The sequence below is a fragment of the Monodelphis domestica genome, chromosome 1 (assembly GCF_027887165.1).
Source record: "Monodelphis domestica isolate mMonDom1 chromosome 1, mMonDom1.pri, whole genome shotgun sequence".
Classification (NCBI taxonomy): Eukaryota; Metazoa; Chordata; class Mammalia; order Didelphimorphia; family Didelphidae; genus Monodelphis; species Monodelphis domestica.
Genome location: NC_077227.1, coordinates 352,634,205 through 352,656,290, shown reverse-complemented (window position 1 = coordinate 352,656,290; position 22,086 = coordinate 352,634,205). Strand labels below are relative to the sequence as shown.

Here is a 22,086-nt window from a genome sequence, read left to right as displayed (position 1 = left end):
AAAGACAGGCCATAACATAACTCATCCATGGCAGACAACAACCAAAACTTAGAACAATCTTGGAGATCATCTTCAAAGGATTTGCTCCTTTTATGTACACTGCAAAAAGTCATGGAAAAGAGATAACTGGAAAAGCCATCTACCTGGGGGGGGGGGGGGGGGGCCACGAGTAGTTGGGACAGCCCAAAATAAAACCCAGTACTCTGCTTATTTAGCTACAAAAAAAGAGGGCAATAACACCTACCTCCCAGGGTTGTTGTGAAGATCAAATGAAATATTTAAGTGCTTAGCAGTACCTGGCATATAGTAGGTACTTCATAAATGCTTAGTTCCTTCCTTGAAGTCAAGGATTAGGTTAAGTAGGATACAAGCCCTTGAAGTTGAATTTTTACATCTTTCCCCCATTTACAAAAAGAAAAAGCAACTATCATACTAGTTCCATTACAGTGTTCATTCCCCAAGCATATATGAAGAGAAGGAAATTTCCAGAGCCATTTTTCACTATTCACCATTTTACACTTTTTTAAGATCTTAACCTCAGCTAATAGGTCTGAATCCTTAAAGTTATAGTTTATCACCAGTGAAATCACCCCTGGATACAGATTTGGGTAGGAAAAAATTCAGACAATGTCCAAAAATATTTGCAGAATACAGATGGGTTCATAAACAAGAGTATTCCACCTCAAAAGGCAGAGGCCAAAAATAAAGCCACTGTCAACAAAAATGCATCAACATAAAAGGAGCCTCAAAAAATGTTTGGACAGAAAAACCTGTGCAGAATAACCCGTAAGCAACCCTGCCATGTTTTTTCCCTAAAGAAAATGTGATATCCCTATCTTTTATATGGGAATTTATTTGTATATATGTATAAAATTGGTATGGCCTTAATGCCACAGTTAAGGACCTGTTTGGCAGCACATCAAGCAACCGCTTCCTTAATGCAATATTTTTACTTCCAACTAAACTAACTTGTATGACTCTACCCCATTTTTTTGCATGAACTCACAAAAGTAATGGCAGATATTTTTTTGGCTTGAAAAAAATCTATTTCTGCAGTTTTAAAATGGAATGTAAGATTTCTGTGATACATGTATATAAAAATATATTTATTGAACCAGCAGTACACCCATCCATGCTGATTCCAACAAAAAAGAAAAAAATAAAAGTTTTCTGAAATTTTCTCTGAATGGACTGGTTGGACTTACAATTACTAATCTTTGATGGCTGGATCTTGGTGGTACTAAGAAAACAAAACACATTTCAGAAAACTACATGAGTTAAAACACAGAATAGGGGGTGAGAAGTGGTAGAACAGTATGGAAATACCCATGACCTAAAATCTTAGCCAAATTCTCATGGTTCTATAATTCCCAAGTAGGAAAGTCATGAACAGATTAACTAAGTAGCCAAGTGAGCACTAGAATCAATTTGGGTTCCAAATAACTCATAAAGAACAAACTAGAAAATTTCCTAAGAACTAGGCTTTAGGATTGGTTCCCTCTACTCACCCTTCCTCACTGTAAAGATATCCCTACCTTGCCTGTTCTCCAACAGTCACATAAGATCCAGAATTCTTATTTTTACCTTTCTTAACATAAAAACACGAATTTAGAGATATGTTTAGTTTCTCAATTTTCCCGGTTATCTTTACTTCTCTTTGCAAGAAAAGTGATCCACAAGGCAGAGGATGAGAAAGAAGGCCTCTGAACTTCACCTTAAGCAGCACTAAGCATAATGCCTAACACAAGAAGCATTTCATGCTTGACTAATTTCATCAAATGAAGCTGGCAAATAAATCAACCCAAATTACAATTTCCTGAAAGTTTACTGTTACTGATATAACCAAGACCTATAGACTCAAGTACAGATACTAGTTCCAGTATTAGCCACTAAACTATGCCTAAATCATATTCATTTCCAAGCCCAAAATTCCCCCTTGGGTTAAAAAGGATTCATCTAAATGAGCTTTAAAGTCCTATTTAGTGCTGACCCAAAAACCCCTATCAGCTTTGTTATGCTTTTGGTCATACCCTTTTTACACTTCTCATTCCCTCTTCATACTTTACTTACCCTACCCTCACATTCTGTATTTTGGGGATTCAATAATCTCTCATGCCACAATGGAACAGAAACTACAAAACTACCAAGGTATACCAAGTTCATCTGGATAGAATTCAGCCGTGACAAATCACAAAAGCATTCCTGTCAAAGCAGAGGCAATGCCCACCAAAAAATCCAATTCCTATATGTCTCCTATAATTTTATATTAAAATTATATTAACTGACAAACCTTTAAACATTTTATTTTGTTGGCTGTTTCCCAAGGACCTAATTCAACCCTTCAAACGCTGACCCACATTTTTTATATGGATAAAAACTTTCACCTCTCCAAGTTGAGTAATTATTCATCATTATTTCACTTTATTTCACTATCTACTTTGCAGGACTTTACAAAGTAGAATAGTAGATAGTATATAATAGTATATAGTTTTAATGTCAATAATATCATGGTGTCTTAAAAAGTCCTTAGGGTTCAATCTTCTGTTCCAGAAAATACACGAGGCATTACAAATTTTTTTTATCTCTTTAGGTATCTAAACTAATCTATTCTGATTATACTATGTAAATGATAATTAGCATGTGTTTAATTACTGATATTTGTTTCTCAAATGTTCTAAAACTTTAAATAGATCATGGAAACAGACATGACAACTGTTTTATAAAATGCTAAAGCTAAGAATATAAAAGTTAAAATAGTTTTACAATCATTTTACAAGTCAGAAAACAAGCTCAGAGATGCGATTTGACCAGTAACTCAGCATGAAGACATTTAATTTAGTCCCACATTCACATGGAATGCTGCACTATTAAAAATGGTCCCCAACAATAAAAATCTAGTTCAGAAAAACTAAAGTTTTTAAAGTACAGAAACAAAATACCAGATTAAAAAATAGGCTGGAATTAGAAATTATAATTTACCACAAAAGTTACTTTTCCACATGTGTTATATAAGAAAATAATGTTTTCTATTTAGTAAGAGTAATAAATGTTATTATCTACAATTCAAGTTTCATACTCAACTGTTTTATAATAAAAATTGATGTAGCCCAATCCCCCAATCCACAAGTGCCTAAGAAAATGAATATATATAACTTCATCTGGGACATACTGACAAGGAAATCTTGAATGTCACATTTTTCTAGTCCTCAAATTCTGATTAACAAAATTAAATTACACAAAAAAGAAAATCCATCATTAAAAATCCACCATCAGTTGCTTATTTAGTCTATGCTATGAACCCTCTCTAGTTCAACAGAAGTCCGTCAAGTCAGAAATCTTTAACTAATCTCTCCTTAAATACATGCAAGGTATAAGGCCTAGTTAGAAGTGTTGGTTACAATGTGGCAGGGCACAGGAAGTTGGCATGTGACTTCATTATTTGACATAAAAAGTATACGAAAATATATAATGCCCATAATTGCTTTTAAACATGTTCCAAAATAAAAACACTAATTTAATTTAGACTTCACAAGTCTAAAAAATTAAAACATTCAGAGAACCCATTTCTAGAAAGACTCTAAGTCTTATGCATTACGGTTTTGGTTTTTAAAGGAAATTGCAAAAAAAAGGGTTCTGCCAAGTATAAATTGCCAATACTTATACTGTCAATACAACAATAAACACTTACCGAACACCTTAAGAACTAAGCCAAGAGGTCTCCAAACTACTGAGGCCATTTATCCGGCCCCCATCACACTTCTAGAAGGGGAACCTCTTTCATTGGTGGTCAGTGAAAGGATCATAAGATGCATCTATATCCTGTGATCTTGGGAGTATTGTATGTGGCAGTGCCACAAAGCGTGGAATACTACTTCCGGTGACATAATCCTTTGAGTGGTGCCTTGTTCTGAGAGTAACTGACCATGTCACAGCACAAAGGATTGTGTGTCTGCACAATGGAAGAAGTCAGCATGGTGAGCAGCTATCTGGGGGAGAGGATTCTGCACTGTATATACTGCTGTGTGACAGGTCCATCAGTACTGCAGCCTCCGCTATCCCAAACAGTGGTATACAAATTTGTTCAGTTATTTTTATAGTCCAGCCCTCCAACAGTCTGAGGGACAGTGAACTGGCCCCCATGTAAAAAGTTTGGGGACCCCTGATCTAAGCTCTCCAGTAAATGATTAACACAATGAAGTAATAATAAAGAACTTCATTAAGATCTCTCTCCCTCATTTACAAATAATGAAATATGGCTCCATATTAGTGATAAACTAGAATTAGAACCAGATCTCCAAGATTCCTAAAACATAATCAATATACTAAACTAGTATTAAAGTATTAAATCAGAAATGAGAAAACTGAAAATTTTCAGAATCCCACATCCTAAATCCAATATACTAGATTCTACCACTTTCCCCCTTCAATTTTTTATGAAAGAGTTAAAATATTAGAATCCTTAGCTTAGTCCTGGGTTGAACTCTGGCCTCAAGACACTTCCTAGCTATGTAACCCTAGACAACTCACTTAACCCCAATTGCCTAGTCCTTACAACTCTTCTACCTTAGAACCAATACTAAATAGATAATACTGAAGGTAAAAGTTTAAAAAAAAATCCTTATCTTACTAATCCAGTTCAAAATACCTTTAGCTAAAGTTGTTTTAGGTAAAATTTTATTTCCAGTCACCTTATCCTCTCTATGTTCAATGGATTCTCAAAGTAGGAGTCATAACACAATAGTTTTGCAAGCCCTCTCCACATTCCAGTACTTACTGGTTCCCCAGGCCTCACACCTCTTAATATACTCTATAGTGTCAGATGAATTCACACAAGCAGTTCTATCCACGGGCCTATAAAGCCAGTTTTACCTACCCAGGAACAGCCCCCAACATGGGGTTAGGATTGTAAACCTTGAAAATTCCACATTGGGACCATTCTCCATTTGGGCAGTGAAAGTAACTTAGTTCGGGAATGTGAGCTCTGTTCCACCCCTACTTAGGCCTGCTTTAGGGGAAAAAACTCCTTGCTAAACAATGAAAAGTACTTAAACCCATACTTAAGCCATGCCTATTTTGGGACTAATACAAAAGGGTGCTAAGTACCTATAAAGGTCAAGCAACTTGTGAACTTACAAGGAGCAAAGAGGTGAAAACTTGGAGATTCTAATCTACTCAGGTGTGAACTAAGAATGGTCTGTCCTTTGAAAAATGCCTACTGTGATTTTGGTAGATGGGATAACTTAGGGGAGGTGACATAGGAGAAAATTCCCTTTATAAGGAAAAGAGCAGTCTGTTTGTTGAAGGACAGTCTTAAATACAGTCTCTAAAGAGACTGTTGGGAGAGAGCTCTGCAAACAGGCTCTTGGGACAGTCTCTGGCTGGAACTCCCTTTGAGGAGGACTCTGGCTGGAACTCCCTCTAAGGAGACTGTCTCACCTGGGCCTCTCTCAGGACAGTCAGCTGGGAAGTCTGAATTGCAGCTGGTGCCTCTCTGATCACTAGAATCCTTGCTTGGACAGATCTTCTGGTGAGTGATTAAAGACTGACTAATCTCTCTCTTAAGACTCAGGTCTAGGCCATGTTGGCTAAGGCCCTTCATACTTATTCCTCTTTTATTCTCTCTCCTTTAATTCCTCATTGAATTAATTAAAATCTCTATAAAACCCAGTTGACTTGGGTATATTTCATAATTGGGAATATTTCCCTGTCAACCACTTTATTTTTAATATAAAAAACATTTCTGCCGTCACAATTTATTCATCCACTCTTTATCTACAACAATTTAAGTCTTCCACTATTTTAATCACTACAGTTTATAGCAACCAACTAATCTTAACTCTTACAACTAATACCAAACTTTAATTTATGTTCAAATAGAAATACAACAAATGGCATCCTTTTGCTGCATTGTATATGGATGTACTGGTGAACCTATGGCACATATGCTGGAGGGGGCTGTTCCCTTTACCCTCTCCACCATGCCTGAGGACAATTCTCAGATCACCAACATCTCTGCCCAGCAGCCCAAAAGAAGTGCTTCTCCCTCCCCTGTCTGGGGTAGGTGGGCAAATCACATGTGGCATGAGGGTTGCAGTTCGGGGACCCAGTCTCTAAAAGTTTTGCCATCATTGGTATATGATATGAAATAAGTCTGTTAGCCTTGAGGAGGAAAAAAGTTCTACATGAAAATCCTAACAAGAGTTCTTGAATATATCTTATTTATAGGTTCAATCTTCAAATGCAAATACACAGAAATTAGGTTTATAAATTCCAAAGAGTAGATTTCATCGATTCTCAGTGCATTCATTCCTTAAATAGTATTGTAAAACTTAGCTTCATAATAAATCTTCCTTGAATCTTCCCTCCCTTTTCACATTTTTCAGATAGCTCCCTTGTCCTATATATACAGATAGCAGGAGGCTCCCATGGACATGTTTCAGATTATCACTATAGTACCCAAAGCAGACATGGTTTAAAGAAAAAAACTGCTAGTAATTAATAGCTCCTTCATTCTATAAATTGATTTTACTTTTTGACTCATTAAAGAAAATTTTTTAATCAGATAAAAGTAGCTATTTTTTTAAGCCCTTGCCTTCTGTCTTGGTATCAATACTGTGTATTGGTTCCAAGGCAGAAGAGTGGTAAGGACTAGGCAATGGCAGTTAAATAACTTGCCCAGGGTCACACAGCTGGGAAACGTCTGAAGCTGCATTTGAACCTAAGACCTCCCATCTCTAGGCCTGGCTCTCAATCTACTGAACAACCCAGCTGCTCCCTCATTTGTTTTTTAACACAAATGAGATTGAATTTGTTAAGAAAACCTAAAGATAAATTTGGTCCATTCTAGTCTTCTATGCCTTTCATCCAAGTTAAGAATGAAAATATGGATTCAAGTACACTAAACAGAGTCCTATGGGACACTGAAGATCTCTCCCTATCCAGGTTGAGTTCAATCCATTAACCATAACACTTTGGATTGACTGTTCAACCTGTTTCCAATAAAAACTGTATACTACTAACCAGTTTATAGCATGATCTGTTCAACAATTTCAGAATAAAGTGTACTGTTCCAATCCCCTTCAAATTAGGAGAATCTAAAAAGTATTCGGAGTGAAATAACTTTACTCTATGGGTAAATAACAAGATAAAAAAAAATGAAGGCTAGGTTTCCCCAAGTATCTAAATAAAAACCTACAAAAACCACCTCCCATAACCAACTACATCACAAAATATACTATACTTCTTTAGTTCTTACCTTTACAAGAACCTTCCATTCAGGAAAAAAATTTTAACTGTTTACAAAAAAAGCAAGACCTAAAACATTAATAAAAACTACTATAAAAGATAAATTTATTGTTACCTATGAATTTCAGTGATAGCTAGCCAGAACGCCAGCACAAGGGTTTCAAATTCCTTGTAGCATGCTATACTTATGGACCAGATATTGATCATGACTAATTTATAAGATGACTAATTAAAAGACTCTTCAATCCAGACTGAACCAAAAGCATTCTAGCTTAGATTCCATCTTCTGTGTACCTATAAGAACCAGGTAGTTAACTATGAACACAAGATAAAACATCATAATGCAGATGATGCTTTAAGATGAAAAGACTAACAAAACATTTCAGGGAAAAATTCCCATATACTCTGAACCTGATAAAGCAAATCTAGATGTTTTTATTTTTTATTTATTTTTAAAACAATTTGCCAAGACTGGAATGAGATAAATAGAAGGCACAACAATTTTGCTGTTTTTTTGTTTTGTTTTGTTTTTTTACAAATACAAACTAAACATGAAAAAAACTCCCTACTTCAATAAAAAAATTTTTCCACAAATTCAGGAAAAGCGTTTTTAAAGAGTTGAATTCTACACATTTAAAACTTATCCCGCAATCCAAAATTGCAAGTGGTAAAAACAGTAGTTTAGAATTCATTTTTGTGTGATCACGTATCAAAAGCAAAAAAAGTTCTATGAATACCCTTTATTCCGTTTTTTAACCATGCCACAGAGAAAAGTGTGACTGTCAATTTTTCCAGTGGCAACAACTCCAAACCAGAGAGTAGTCATGGCCCTCAATGAACAACTGGGGTTTTTTCCTGCCCTCAAAATGTTTGCCAAACCCTGGGTTTCTGACAGATTCTTGGAACACGTGGAAAAAGGAAAGAAAAATTATTCCAATATCAGTTATAAGCAAAAGAGATAGTCCTTTGGGATAAAACCGCTGTTGTAAAAAAAAGAAGAAAAAATCTAGTCCGTATATTTGAGGTGAGCAAGAATTTCAGTTTTTTTTTCTTCTTTTAAAATCGACTTTTCCTAAAATATTGTTCCACAAAAATGGAATTGGGGACAAGGACTTAGGGGGGCAGCGGGGAATGAAAACAGCACACACAAAAAAACCATTAACACAACAAAAAAGGGCCTGAAATTGTATCAAACGTAGGCAGTCTATATAACAGGCTAGGGTCACATTCCAAGATACCCAAGGCTGAAATTCACAACGCTGCAGGAGCAAAGATTTGTGCCATCATGTGAAGATCTGTGCGCCGAATTCACTGGCGTTGACCAATTCCCCTTCCGGCTCCAAATCCTGGTTTCTGGGACATTCCTCCACGGGGAGGCCCTCTTATTCCTCCACCTAGGCCACTGCGTGGGCCTCCTGGTCCACGTGGTCTATTATCCCGACGATCACCTTCTCTAGCAGCTCTTGTCTTCTTTTCCTCAACATTCAAACGCACCTCACCTCTGAACATGATGGGCTGTAAAAGTTAAAAGATTTCTAAAATTACAGTTCCTGAATGCCACCAAATATTGAATGTATAAGTTTGACAAAATACCACATTTGTTCTCAAAATTCATTTATAGGCTGGTTATTTGGAATTAAGAACATAGAAGCAAAAGTTAAGTGTACTAAGAACAATGATAGTTGTTAGCACTTTGAGATTTCCAAAGCACTTCAGATGAATTCCTAGGCTAGCCTTAAAAAAGCCTTAATCTCTCATAATACCTAAAAAAAAAATGACCTCAAGATATTATTGTTATTTCCCCAACAGCTCTTTAACTATAAAATCTATAGTTAGGCCCTGATGTGGCAGGCAGCAGGGTAAGAAGGGGGGAAAAAACTGAGTGATAAGATAATGGATAAATTTCACAAACAGTGGAGTTTACTGAACCTGAGCTATTATAGGTAAGAAAAGGGAAGCTGAGAGTAATGCTTAATTTCTTTTAATATATGTCTGGTTCATGCAGGCATTTATTTAAACAGATAAAAATTGAGAGACTGGAGAGGGAAGAGACATAAAGAAATTCCTAATGATTAAAGCAAACCAACAACTGAATGGAATGAGTTTTCTTTTAAAGGGTAAAATGTTTTTACAAGTTTTCAAGTAGAACCTAGATAATCATTTACCAAGAATCTTTTAGAAGAGGTTCAGGCCTATATCATCTTTGAGTCCCTTTCAATTCTGGAATTCTATTATTCTTTCAGAAACCATTTACCAAGTGCCTGCCATCTGTGTAGACAAGCACTGTGCTAGGAACCAGATAATATAATAAAGACAAAAAAATTAAGAAACTATTGTATAGCTAGAGCCTTACAATGTAGAAGAGGGTACTATGGGCCTCAGCCACTACCTAGCCTAGCCCTTAGCACTAACTAGTTTCTAAAACAGAATTTAAGTTTTTATAAACACACACACTCGTATATGTGTATATTTGGAAAGGGAATTAAGGATGGCTTCTTTATTTTGAAATCAAGAACAAACTATATAAAGCAACAAAGGAGGAAATTATGTGCTAGTCTACCATGAGGCTACAGTTGTCTTTTATCAATATGAAAAGGATGCTCCTAGGATCCTCACAACATAAAATATGCTAAACAGATCGATCCTAAAATTATATGCCTAAAATGACTGGAAAAAGAATTAAATCTTGCAGAAGAACAATTTATTTTAAACATGACGTGCATACTGACATTTGATCTTGGGGGAGGGGGTTTGGGGGGGGGCTCTCAGTAGATTTGAGAGCCAGGTCCAGAGATGGGAGTTTGGCCTCAGACACTTACTTCCTAGTTGTGTGACCCTGGGCAAGTCACTTGACCTAGCCCTTACCATTCTTCTGCCTTAGAACCAATAGACAGTATTGATTCTAAGATAGATGGTAAGGATTTAAAAAAAAAACAGACATGACCTATCTTAATGGACATGTAGGTGGGAGACCAAGGAGGGGTCAATGGGTTTGGCCATTAAACTATGTGTAATTACAGATATATTACACCTTTACTATGGGCCTACTCGTGGTTAAAATGAAATGTTTGAGTAAACTATATTAATACTGTTTACCATACACTGAGATTGTTAATAGAAAGACAGCCAACTAAGGGAGAAAATTGTGTTTACTAGTTAACAGAATTTTATAAAAGGATGATTACCCTATTTGGACCAATTTCCTCCAGTGCTTAGAGACTGGAGTGAAGTTTATTCATGCCTAGCATTCTGTAAAGACTAAGGAGAAAAAAATAAGGAATTTGTCTTTTCTAACTCCTCCTGAGCCAGGTCATGTTAGTAGGCTTTCCTATTTTGAAGTACTACAAGTTATCAGATTAAAACCTCCATATTTATAATTGTGCTCATTAATTATTCTGTTGTGTAAAAATTAAATGATTGGATTGCTATATAGAAGTTTTTCTGTAAAGATTTCAGCTCTCACACAAAAATTAAAGGGGTTTCTGAGATAATGAATGTCATAATTTTAGTCTCTCCTTCCTGCCCTTGCAAGTGGTAAAAACAGTAGTTTAGAATTCATTTTTGTGTGATCACATATCAAAAGCATATGTAGTAACTTTTGCAAAATACAGTACATGTATCTAATAATTTTAGAGACCAAAATGGAGTATTCACTTATTCAAATCAAAGAAAAATGATTATCATAAAATGAGAGACCTTTCACTACCAATGTCATGTTTACTTACAAACAGAATACTATTTATATGAAAGTCTTACCCTGCTACCAAGGATCTTCTGAACTGGCTCTGGGTCATCAAACACCACAAAACCAAAATTGGGTAGCTTTCCACCACTATTAATTCGAAGTTCCACAACATTCCCATAACCTTTGAACGAAACACAGAAACCTTCGGTCACTTGTTAGACCTGTTGTTATGCCAAGAGAACTTACACTTTCAATTCAAGTTTCTACAATTCAGTAACCTACTTTGGAAGAAATCTTTTAGTTCTGCTTTGTCCACATCATGTGGAAGATTTCCAACAAAAAGCTGATGACTGTCTGGATATCGTACAATTCTCCTTGTATCCATATCACCCTGTTCACCACCTTCACGAACTTAAAAGAAACAAAATACTTCAAGTCAAATTAAAAAAAACAATAAAAGCCTATACTGATTCCACTGGCCCTAATATCACATATCACTAAAGGCTCTCTCAAGTCAACCATCATTAACAAGAGAAAAGACTCACTTATCATTTAGTCTGAAACACAAAAATCAAAATCTCTAAATATATTATACTTCCTAAGATCCTCTTACTTGGTCTGGGTCCCCGCTGGGGTGGGATATTAGTTCGTTGTTCCCTTACTCTCTGGTCCCTTTGGGGCCTCTGTGGTGGTGTCTGAGATTCCGGTTTTGATTCTGGGCGAGCCTGGATTAAAAACAATTTATATGCAAGTAAGTAAATCTCGCCATGTTTGATTTGCTAACTAATGTAAGTTATTTGCTACAACCTTGGATCATGTTTTTTCCTCTAGAGTATCAACAAAAAAATCTTCTAAAATTAAATCTAACTTTCACATTATTAGGACCTCACCTGCGATGCTGGTACTTTAACAACATGAGGTGGTATCCCAGACACTGGAACAGCTCCACTAGGTGGGAGGTTCTTACTGGTCACAGATGCCCAAGAAAATGTCTAAAAGAAATGGTGTAAACAAAGGATCAGCCAAAACATACAAAATTTCTTTAATCATCTTCTGTTCCTTAGAAGTGAGTCTCTAATACTGTAGGCACTTTCAAAGCAACAAATTCCCATACCCACTCACACCATCTTTCAAGAGTAGTTTTTGCCAATCCTTAAAAATGACAAGTGGCCATGGTCTCATCTACTTTTAGGACAGAATCAATCAAATAACAAACCATGAAAACTAGGGGAGGAAAAGGATTCTAGAACTCGGGGGGGGGGGGGGGGGGGGGAGAACAGGGGTCAGGGGGAAGATAGGGACAAGAGACTCAACCAAAATATGATTGCAAATGGAATAAATATGGAGAATATAACTACTATGTGCCCCTACCAAAGGAAAAGGATTAATTAGGTGCAACACCTATGGACAATGAGTAATGAACAGCAAAAATGCAACAAAATAGAAGGCCTTGGAGAATGCTATAGTCAGAGTACACTGAAAATATATCAAATTAAGTTAAATAAACTAAAGAGATGAAGGATTGGTTATGAGGCTATGGTACATTATTAAAAAAAATTATTATAAAACACATGAAGTAGCATTACACAGGGATACCAGAATGAGTTTTCATATGCCATCTACTATTCATAGCGTAACCCCCCGTTTATAAAAATAGCAACAAATAAAAAATAATATATATGTATATAATGGGAATAAGTCTGTTGTGGGAAGGGAATATAGAAATATAAGCACAATCGGTGCATTATTAGTAGAATACAGCCATTTTGGAAAGCAATTTGGAATCAGCAAATAAAGTGGCTAAATGTTCATTTCATGTCCTTTAGCCTATAGATTTCAATCCAGTCTCATAATCCAAGGGGCCACTGATTAAGTCCAAAAGACCAAAATAATTATAGCAGCACTTTTTAGTAATATTAAGGAAGCAAATGCCTATCAATTAGGGTACATGAATGTAATAGAACATAGGATGAAGACAGAAAAGAATGGATTTACATGAACTGAAAAACATGATAAACATGCTACAAATTATAAAAAAGCAAAGTGTACTCTTCTATAAAGGTGAATTCCCCAGATGTGATAAATTTAACATCTTTCAGACTTTTTCAAGGAGTCATTTCTTTTCCTCTTCATTATTTTTATTTAAAACATACTTGTTTTATGAGATGACTTTCTACAAAGGGATAGAAGGAAGAGAATTTTAGTGGTATTAAAATATATAACTAAGATTTCTTTTTAAAAAGATATTAAGCATCTTCAATTGTTAGACAAAGACAAACTGCGAATATGAACATGGAGGAACTTTCTTCAAAAACTCATGCAAGTTTAAACAGACACTATACAAATCATCAAACATTAAAAATAGGTGTTGCCAGAGAGTAGTAATTACTAATCTTCCTTACTCTCAGGTCCTCCTGTACTGCTGGAGCTGTATCTACAGGGACAGGAGATGATGAACTCTTTTGAGTCTCCTCAGAAACAGGCTCTTCCAAAGCTGGTTCAGACTTTTCTTCGTGGCTTTCAGTTTCAGCTTCCTGCTCAGGCTCTGGTTCTGGTTCAGGCTCTGGTTCCACAACAGGCTCCTCCAGATGCTCCTCCAGGTCATTGCTTGTAATATAATGCATTAATTAAATCATTCTACTTCCTAGAGTCCAACAATAAAGCTGACTATTGTCTTAATTCCAAGGTTTTGACCATAGTCATGAACCAAAAACAAGAAATAATACTTCAGAAGAAAGAAGGGGGGAAAATTGCAGGTTGGATTTTTTAAGTGCTTATTGGTTTATTTCTAAACTAAAAATAATTTTTTTAAATAAAGTCTTCATTCTTTCCTTCCTTCAGTACAGTGCACAATATATAAAATATATTTTATAGCTATTCAAAATTGGATCAATGTATCAAAAACTTTCATTCAGCACAATCCTGTCTTACAATATTTAATTCTTCTGTTTGTCATGTTGTTTTATTTCTTCCTATTTATAATCTAATAGGAAGGTCAATCTAATATAAGGTCAATGAAGACAAAATTACTTAAAACAATGCTCAATAAATGACTAAGCAACATGAATGTTGTCTCAATCTTTTTATTTTATACATAGTAAGGCAAATATAAGATACACTGAAGGTATTAGGACAATATCAATTCACCTAAGATAGTCCTTTAGGTTTGCAGAGCACTCATCCTGAGAAAAGTACTCTCCATTTTACAGATCATAAAACTGAGCTTTTGAAAAATAAGTGATTTGACTATGTGTGAATAGCCAGGAGGTACTCATCTTCCAAATCACCTAATCCTGTTTGCTTTAGTCTCCTCAACTATACAATGAGCTAAAAGGAAATGGCTAACCATGCTAGTATCTTTACCAAAGATAGCCCCAAATGAGGTCACAAGACATGATTGAAAATGACAGAACAATCAGAGGTGGGAATTGAACTTTTTTTAACCTCAAATTTATCATGCTATTCACTATGCTGCTTTCTCTTAACAATTTATAACAAAAATACAAGGTTATTTTACCATTAAAAGGTCAAAGACCTGTTTTGAGTCTCAGAGAATGCTAGAGATCCTGGATTCAAGGAAAATCGATTTGCAAATTCCTACTAGAATTCAAGAAAATTGACTATAGAAACAAGTTTTTATTTGTAAGGAAGTTTCTTTACCTGACAGTCTGGTCATAAAAAGCTCCAGAGTCATCAGGAACAACCTCAGGGGTCTGCTGTCTTTCTTCTGGTTCTTCTACTTCTTCCTCAGATTCTATATTAGAGAGTAAGTATAATTAAAGTAATTATGCAGCTATTTAATAAACATTTAAATTTGGGGAGAAAAATTATTGAAATATGATATTTATGAGAAAGCAATCCCAGTTCCTTAGAAATTGTTTTAAGCTTTTAGTTCTTTATTGAAGCATTCCTCAGTGGAAATTATAATTTTACTAAAGGACAGAATTCATAAGGTAAGGCCCAGTGTATGGTGCAATGTTTAACATTCATAATATTCATTATATTCTTTCATTTTTATCTATCATTTTTATCATTTTTATCATATTTGGAAGGATCATCTTAAACCTCAATGAAGTGGACCGAGTTATCCACACACCAAAAAAGAATATAAGGAGCCTATTAAATGGGTCTTGTTAAATCTGCTAGCAAATACTTTATTAATGTTAACTAGCTATTTAAATGGCATAATTACCATTATTCTTCAATACCTTTTAAATCTAGACAAATAAAACAATAAACTAAGTCCTGATTTGTAGGCTTGCAAATTTTCAAAGTAATGTAATATATATCAAAACAGCTTCCATAAACCAGTTCTAGCATACTCCTGCATGAACTCAAAAGGCAAACTTTTTTTTTTATAAAACCCTTACCTTCCATCTTGGAATCAATACCGTGTATTGGTATATGGCAAAATAGTGGTAAGGGCTAGGCAATGAGGGTCAAGTGACTTGCCCAGGGTCACACAGCTAGGAAGTGTCTGAGGCCAAATTTGAACCTAGTACCTCTCATCTCTAGGCCTGGCTCTCAATCCACTGAGCTACCCAGCTGCACCCTAAAAGGCAATCTTTTAAAGTGGTTAACAGTAAAGGACCTGCCAATCAAATTAAATAGGAAAAAAAAAGTACTTTTTCTTCAGTTGAACATTAGTAAAAAAAGTAGTCAATGAACTAAAAATGCCAACCTCACATATAAAAAGGAAATCCTTACCTTCTTGGGGTTCAGTAATAAAGCCACCAAAAACCTCATCTTGGTATCGGAAGATGTCATTATGAACATAGAATTTGTTTGCAACAGAACCCTAAAATAGAAGAAAGACATCTACTTACACAGCTGGCATTTCAAAAACTGATCATTATATAAGTACAAGTAAAGGACTTTATACCATTTAACAGACAAGTAAAATCTAAATATATTCAATATTATAAACATTAGTAATGTTTTAAAATATAAGTGCAGTAAGAAACAGAGACAAAGATTCTTGAATAGTTTATATTAACATCCATGTAGATCTATAATTTAATGATACCTTAAATTAGGAATAGGGAATGAAATGACACTGAGTTTCACTCTATACAGTTGTGACAAGGGCAGTAATAAGTAATACTCAGGTAGATCAAACAAGACCAATGGCAAAAATAAGGAAAGCCACAAAAGGGACTTTCAAGTAGGTGTAGGAAGCAATGACTGACTGCATTAGTGATAATAGAATAACAGGAAAATAAATGATGTTCTGGCACCTCCAACAGTGAGACACAGCCTGCAAGAAGCAGAACTGAAAGAGCAGTAGAACCTTGGTTTACAAGTAGATAGAATACCACCAGCTACAGGCAGGTCCCAATTTGGGCCACACATGCCCAGAAATTTCCACAAGAGTCTCAGATGGCTGGTTACATCAATACATCAAACTTTGCTAAAAGAATCAGGGCGCAGAAACTGCTGTGCTATAATAGAAAGCTGGTATTTGTGACCCTGACTACTTAGGATTTGGTTAATTTTTCTAATTGCATGTAATAACAAATTTCCAAACATCTAAGTTATATGCTCGAACTTATCTCCCCCTCCCTCCCTTCCCTTGTTCCACTTCCCAGTGCTGGCAAGAGAATGTGAATTTTATATATATAAATCAGGCAAAACATATTTTCATGTTGTTCATTTTTGTGAATAATGTCATAAAACCAAAAACCCAAAGTATAAACCCAAATAAACAAACGATAAATCTGCTTTCACATGCACTTTGACTCTAACAGTTCCTTCTCTAGAAGCGGATAGGATTCTTTATCCTACATCCCTCAGAATTGTCCTGGATTATTGTATTGCCAATAATAGTCTATAACATCGATCATTCAAAATATTGCTGTTACTATGTACAATATTTTCCTGGTTCTGCTTATTTCACTCTGTTCATGTAGGTCCTTCTAGCTCTTTTTTTCTTTTAATTTTATAAACCCTTACCTTCCCGTCTTCGAGTCAATACTGTGTATTGGCACCAAGGCAGAAGAGTGGTAAGGGCTAGGCAATGGGGGTCAAGTGACTTGCCCAGGGTCACACAGCTGGGAAGTGTCTTGAGGCCAGATTTGAACCTAAGATGTCCCGTCTCTAGTCCTGGCTCTCAATCCACTGAGCTACCCAGCTGCCCCTACCTTTCTAGCTTTTTCTGAAATTCTGTTTATCATTATAGCATAATATAGCATTTCATCATCTTCATATAGAATTTATTCAGTCATTCCCCAACTGATGAAGAACATTCCCTTAATTTCTAATTCTTTACCACCCACAAAAAGAGCTGCTATAAATATTTTTCTTTAAATCCTTTCCCCCTTTTATTAAATTTCTTTGGGATACAGAACTAGTAGTGGTATTACCGATCAAATGGTATGTATGCATTGTTTTATAAGCCTTGGGGCATAATTCCAAATTGCCCTCCAGAAGGGTTTGATCAGTTCACAACTCTACTAGCAATGAATTAAGTGTCCCTATTCTGCCACATCCCTTTAGCACTTATCACTTTCCTTTACTGTCATACTGGCCAATGTAACAGTTGTGAGATGGGACCTCAAAATTGTTTTAATTTCTTTTTCGCTAATCAAGAGGGGGCTTTAGAACATGTTTTATGATTAATAATAGCTGTGAATTCTTCATCTGAAAACTGCTTATTCATATCCTTTTGACTCTTTGTCATTTAGGGAACAACTTGTTTTCTTATAAATTTGATCTAGTGAGGCAGCTGTGTAGCTGAGCAGATTGAAAGCCAGGACTAGAGAAGGGAGGTCCCAGGTTCAAATCCACCCTCAATTACTTCCTAGGTATATGACAATGGACAAGTTACTTAAGCCTCATTGCCTAGTCATTATCACTCTTCTGCCTTGGAACCAATAAACAGTATTGATTCCAAGATGGAAGGGAAATAAATAAATGAATGAATGAGCAAATAAATAGGTGAATAAGTAAATAAATGAATGGATGAATGAATAAACAAGTAATTAAATAAATAAATGGACAGATAAGTAAATGAATAAATTTGCTCTAGTTCTTTAAATATTGGAGGAATTGTCTTATATTAGAAATTTATTATTAACCCCCCAGTTTGGTGTTTCCCTTCTAATCTTGGTTGCATTGGTTTGTACAAAAGCTTTAATATAATTAAATAATCTTTTAATGTTCTCTTATTTGGTCATAAATTCCCCTCTCCATAAATCTGGCAGGTAAACTATACTATGTTCCCCCAATTTACTTAATAATATGACCCTTGATGACTAAATCATATACCCATTTTGACCTTATCTTGGCATAGGATAAATGGGATATCGGTCTAGATCTAATTTTTGCCATACTGTTTTCTGATTTTCCCAACAGTTTTTATCAAATAAATCAGTTCTTATCCCAAAAGTGGGGATCTTTGGGTTTATCAAACACTAGATTACTAGTAACTTAGCTCTAAAAATCTATCCCATTGATTCATCATTCTATTTCTTAGATAGTACCAGACTTTTGACAATTACTGCTTTATAGTACAGCTTAAATTCTGGTACCATACTTCACTTTTTCATTAGTTCCTTTGATTTTCTTGCTCTTTTGTTATTCCAGATTATTGGAGATCAAGGGTCAGAAATGTTCTAGGCCAAGAACCAAAAAAGCAGGAGACCAGGAATTGTTTTGTGTTAATTTTGCTCTCAGGTCAATTGATCTGGGACCCAGTTATGGGGCTCTTTGGGCAGAGACAAATATTTTTGAGGATTTTGATTGAAAGTTCCTGAGATATCAGAGAACTTCCTTGAACATTACTTTTAATTTAATCAGCCAGAGCCTTTCACTTATTCATACTGCTTTAAAGCAAATCTCTTAGGGTTGATAAGGAAATGAGGAATTGTTGCAATTCCCAGGTTCTATGGGATCCATTAAACCAGATGTGGGAACCATGACTTTCATGTTGGTCTGGTAAAGTGGAAAATTTGTGAGTGTCAAGCCTTAAGACTTCCACTAAGGGGGCAGCTGGGTAGCTCAGTGGATTGAGAACCAGGCCTAGAGATGGGACGTCTTAGGTTCAAATCCAGCCTCAGACACTTCCCAGCTGTGTAACCCTGGGCAAGTCACTTGACCCCCATTGCCTAGCCCTTACCACTCTTCTGCCTTGGAGCCAATATACAGTATTGACTCCAAAACAGAAGGTAAGGGTTTTAAGAAAAAAAAAAGACTTCCACTAAGCTGAGACTTAAAGCAGTACCTTATTAAATTCGTTGTGTTAAATTCATTCTTCTCACTTTTTAATAAGAACACTAACAAACTAGAGTATTATCTAGGAGAAATTAACCACAATGGTTAAGAAGGCATTCAACATAACTTTTGAGAAATTTGAAAGAACTGGGGACATAGAATGGAAACTGAAGCCCCACAAGTGAGGAAAGAAACAAAGTGTCTGAAGAACTGTCATACCAAATAATTAGAATTCTAGCTTTAAAGTACAGAACTAAGACTGCTAGTGGGCAAGTTAGCTGGAAATACTAGCCCAATATGAAAATGCCAAGAATTTCCCACTAATCAGAGCTGCCAAACAGTGAAACTGTCTCACAATATAGTTCCCCTGACAAAAATTTTACATGTGTCTAGTTACAGATAAAGAATTCAATGCCTCCATCCTATGATTTTATATTTCCAATTTTTTAATTGTCCACCAATGGAAAAAACCCAAAGCAATAGACAGGAATTACAAATTAGACAACTGTAACAAAAGGGTAATATCAAGACAAACCAAACAAGAAAAAGAGGTTAATATCCTGTGGTCTTAAAAATTATTTTCAGTAGTTATGTGCTAATTGACTATTCCTTAGATTTGGGGTTGTCATAACATTAAAAATGACAGTTCACATTAATACATACCTCAGGAGCAAGTACAAATGTCTGCATGAATCTTCGAAATGCCTGGTTATTATTAGACAGCAATCCCATCACCTGGACCACAACACCATCATTGAGGGTAGCATGAGCATCCACATGACGAATCTTGGTATGACAATTTGTAAAGTTTTGGGACATCACTTTCCGATGAATTTCCTAAAAAACCCAAGTATTAATCAGCTAACCCACATAAATTTATTGTCAGTTTCAACAAGTTCATTCATTTGTAAGTCTGGTGTGTCATGGGTACCCTTTTCCCTCCCTTTATCCTAAAAAATTCCTTTACCTGTACCTAAAAGATCTAGGTTTTGTTAATAATTTCACTACAAATCTTCCAGACCTATCTAAAATGACACCTTGTCCTTATTTCCCAAAACTGATTTCTTCTATCTCCACTTATATAGAAATCCCAATTAGCTTTACTAGATTCTAAGCTACTTGAGGGCAGGAATTCTCTTTATCATTGAAGATATCTTCAATGAATAACTGAAGTGTAATGAATAATTGGTACTTGAAAAACATTGAAAATTTCATGATTTCTAAGATTATTCAACTCTCACAAAAGTTTTCACAAAAGAAAACAACCAAAATCCTAGACATTATGAAATTTGCATAAAACAATGATCCTGAAATTATTTTGATAAAGATTTTCTTCTCTAAAACCAATTGGGCCATGTCCTAAAATTCAATGCATCCAAATTCTGGTTAGTTCAAAAGCAGTATATTTAGAGATATTTTTCACAATTCCACATTATTTTATTATATTAGGTTATTATTATTGCATAATAACCTAAGAGAAAAATTGGCAGTTGTTTCAAAATGCTTACCTTTTGTCCATAGACAGCATCAGCTGGTTTTCCATTGGAATCTAAACCTCCATGAACATAAGATGAGTTCTTGCCATAAAACCTATAAGACAGAATCTGATAACTTAAAAAACCTTGCTCAATTTTTTATTCTTAAAAATCTGTCTTCTAATTCAATTATTCATGTTTTCTTTAAATTAAAATGTGGCCTTATGTTTGGTTTTTTGGTTTTTTCCTAAAGGACCAATGCCTATTTTACTTGAATAATTCAAAAAGGTCACGGTGGCTATTTACCATTTAGAAAATCAATTTAATCCACAGCCATATTATCAATCAGTAAAAGCATCATTACCTCCATTTTATAGATAAGGAAATAATGGTTTAAATATCATGCCACTTCTACTGATCAATAGGAAACACATTATGCATAATAACTGTCTAGCTCAACAAAAAGGAATGCTTACCTATGCAACATGTCTGGTGCCTGGTTCAGCAGAGTATAATACTGTCTCACAAATTCCCGCCCGACCAGCAGGGGACTTGGCTTCTCCATAACCATCTCTTTGGTCAACTGCAATCTAAGAGAAAATATGACAAACAGATGTAATTTATATTCATTCTGCATCCAGAATGGTGATATTAGCCAATATACTATAGAATTCCAAAAATATTCAAGTTTTAAATATTAGAGACCAAAACCAATCAGAATAAAACTTAAAAGCTACAGGTTAAGTACCATACTGAGGTAAGAAAACTCCTATAAAATCTAGGATGGAAGAAAGAATATTTTCTATTGTACTGTACAAGCGGGGCATAAATGAGGCAACAATGTAATGTGAGTCAGGGAATGAGAAAATACTTGAAAAATAGCCCTTCAAATATCTGAGAAATGACCTGGAGAGAGGGCAGAGGCCATAACCAAAGTAAAACCCAAGAAAGAAACATTCAAGTGAATAAGGAAAAACTTTCTTTTAAACTTTTAAACAATGGAATGACCTACCTCAGGAAGTAATAAAACTAAAATTGGACTAGATTCCAATTCTGAGATTCTACATATACACATATCAGTGAAGGAAAAATAGATGACTAGATTTACACTAGGTTTTTCTAAAATTTTAAAAAAGGATTTTAATTATGAAATTTTCAAATATGGAACATGAATATATTTATAATGGAATTTATAAATAAAACTTCTTAGAAATGGTGCCAAGTCACAATATATTACAATCTACAAAACAATTCCTGAAGAATTGCAATTTGACCTAAAGGGAAAGAGTATATTAAATATTAGTGTCAATATTCTGAAAAGCAACAATCATTAAATCACAAAGCTGATCATACTTTTTAACCCAACAATTCTACTAGGAATCTATCAAAATAAAAAACACCTTATCTGCAGAGTGCCACTTCATTAGTGATACAAACACGGAAACAGCATGTCCAAAAACTAGTGAATGG

At 35.1% G+C, this 22,086-nt stretch overlaps 1 protein-coding gene across 2 annotated transcripts in view; it reads right to left on the bottom strand.

Annotated features, from left to right (window-relative positions):
• Positions 1 to 7,657: 7,657 nt before the first annotated feature.
• Positions 7,658 to 22,086, bottom strand: part of G3BP1 (G3BP stress granule assembly factor 1) — a 37,124-nt gene continuing 22,695 nt past the window's right edge. Inside the window, exons 2-12 of one of the 2 annotated variants that reach the window (XM_007473913.3) lie at positions 21,093 to 21,206; positions 20,650 to 20,731; positions 19,805 to 19,978; positions 15,638 to 15,728; positions 14,591 to 14,684; positions 13,333 to 13,537; positions 11,821 to 11,922; positions 11,544 to 11,655; positions 11,213 to 11,341; positions 11,002 to 11,132; positions 7,658 to 8,760 (exon numbers count right to left, since the gene is read on the bottom strand). In XM_007473913.3, coding sequence (XP_007473975.1) covers positions 8,554 to 8,760; positions 11,002 to 11,132; positions 11,213 to 11,341; positions 11,544 to 11,655; positions 11,821 to 11,922; positions 13,333 to 13,537; positions 14,591 to 14,684; positions 15,638 to 15,728; positions 19,805 to 19,978; positions 20,650 to 20,731; positions 21,093 to 21,187 — 1,422 coding nt within the window. In that variant the 5' untranslated portion in view covers positions 21,188 to 21,206 and the 3' untranslated portion in view covers positions 7,658 to 8,553. The remainder of the gene's footprint in view (positions 8,761 to 11,001; positions 11,133 to 11,212; positions 11,342 to 11,543; positions 11,656 to 11,820; positions 11,923 to 13,332; positions 13,538 to 14,590; positions 14,685 to 15,637; positions 15,729 to 19,804; positions 19,979 to 20,649; positions 20,732 to 21,092; positions 21,207 to 22,086) is intronic. The other variant, XM_001369493.5, reaches the window with a different exon arrangement.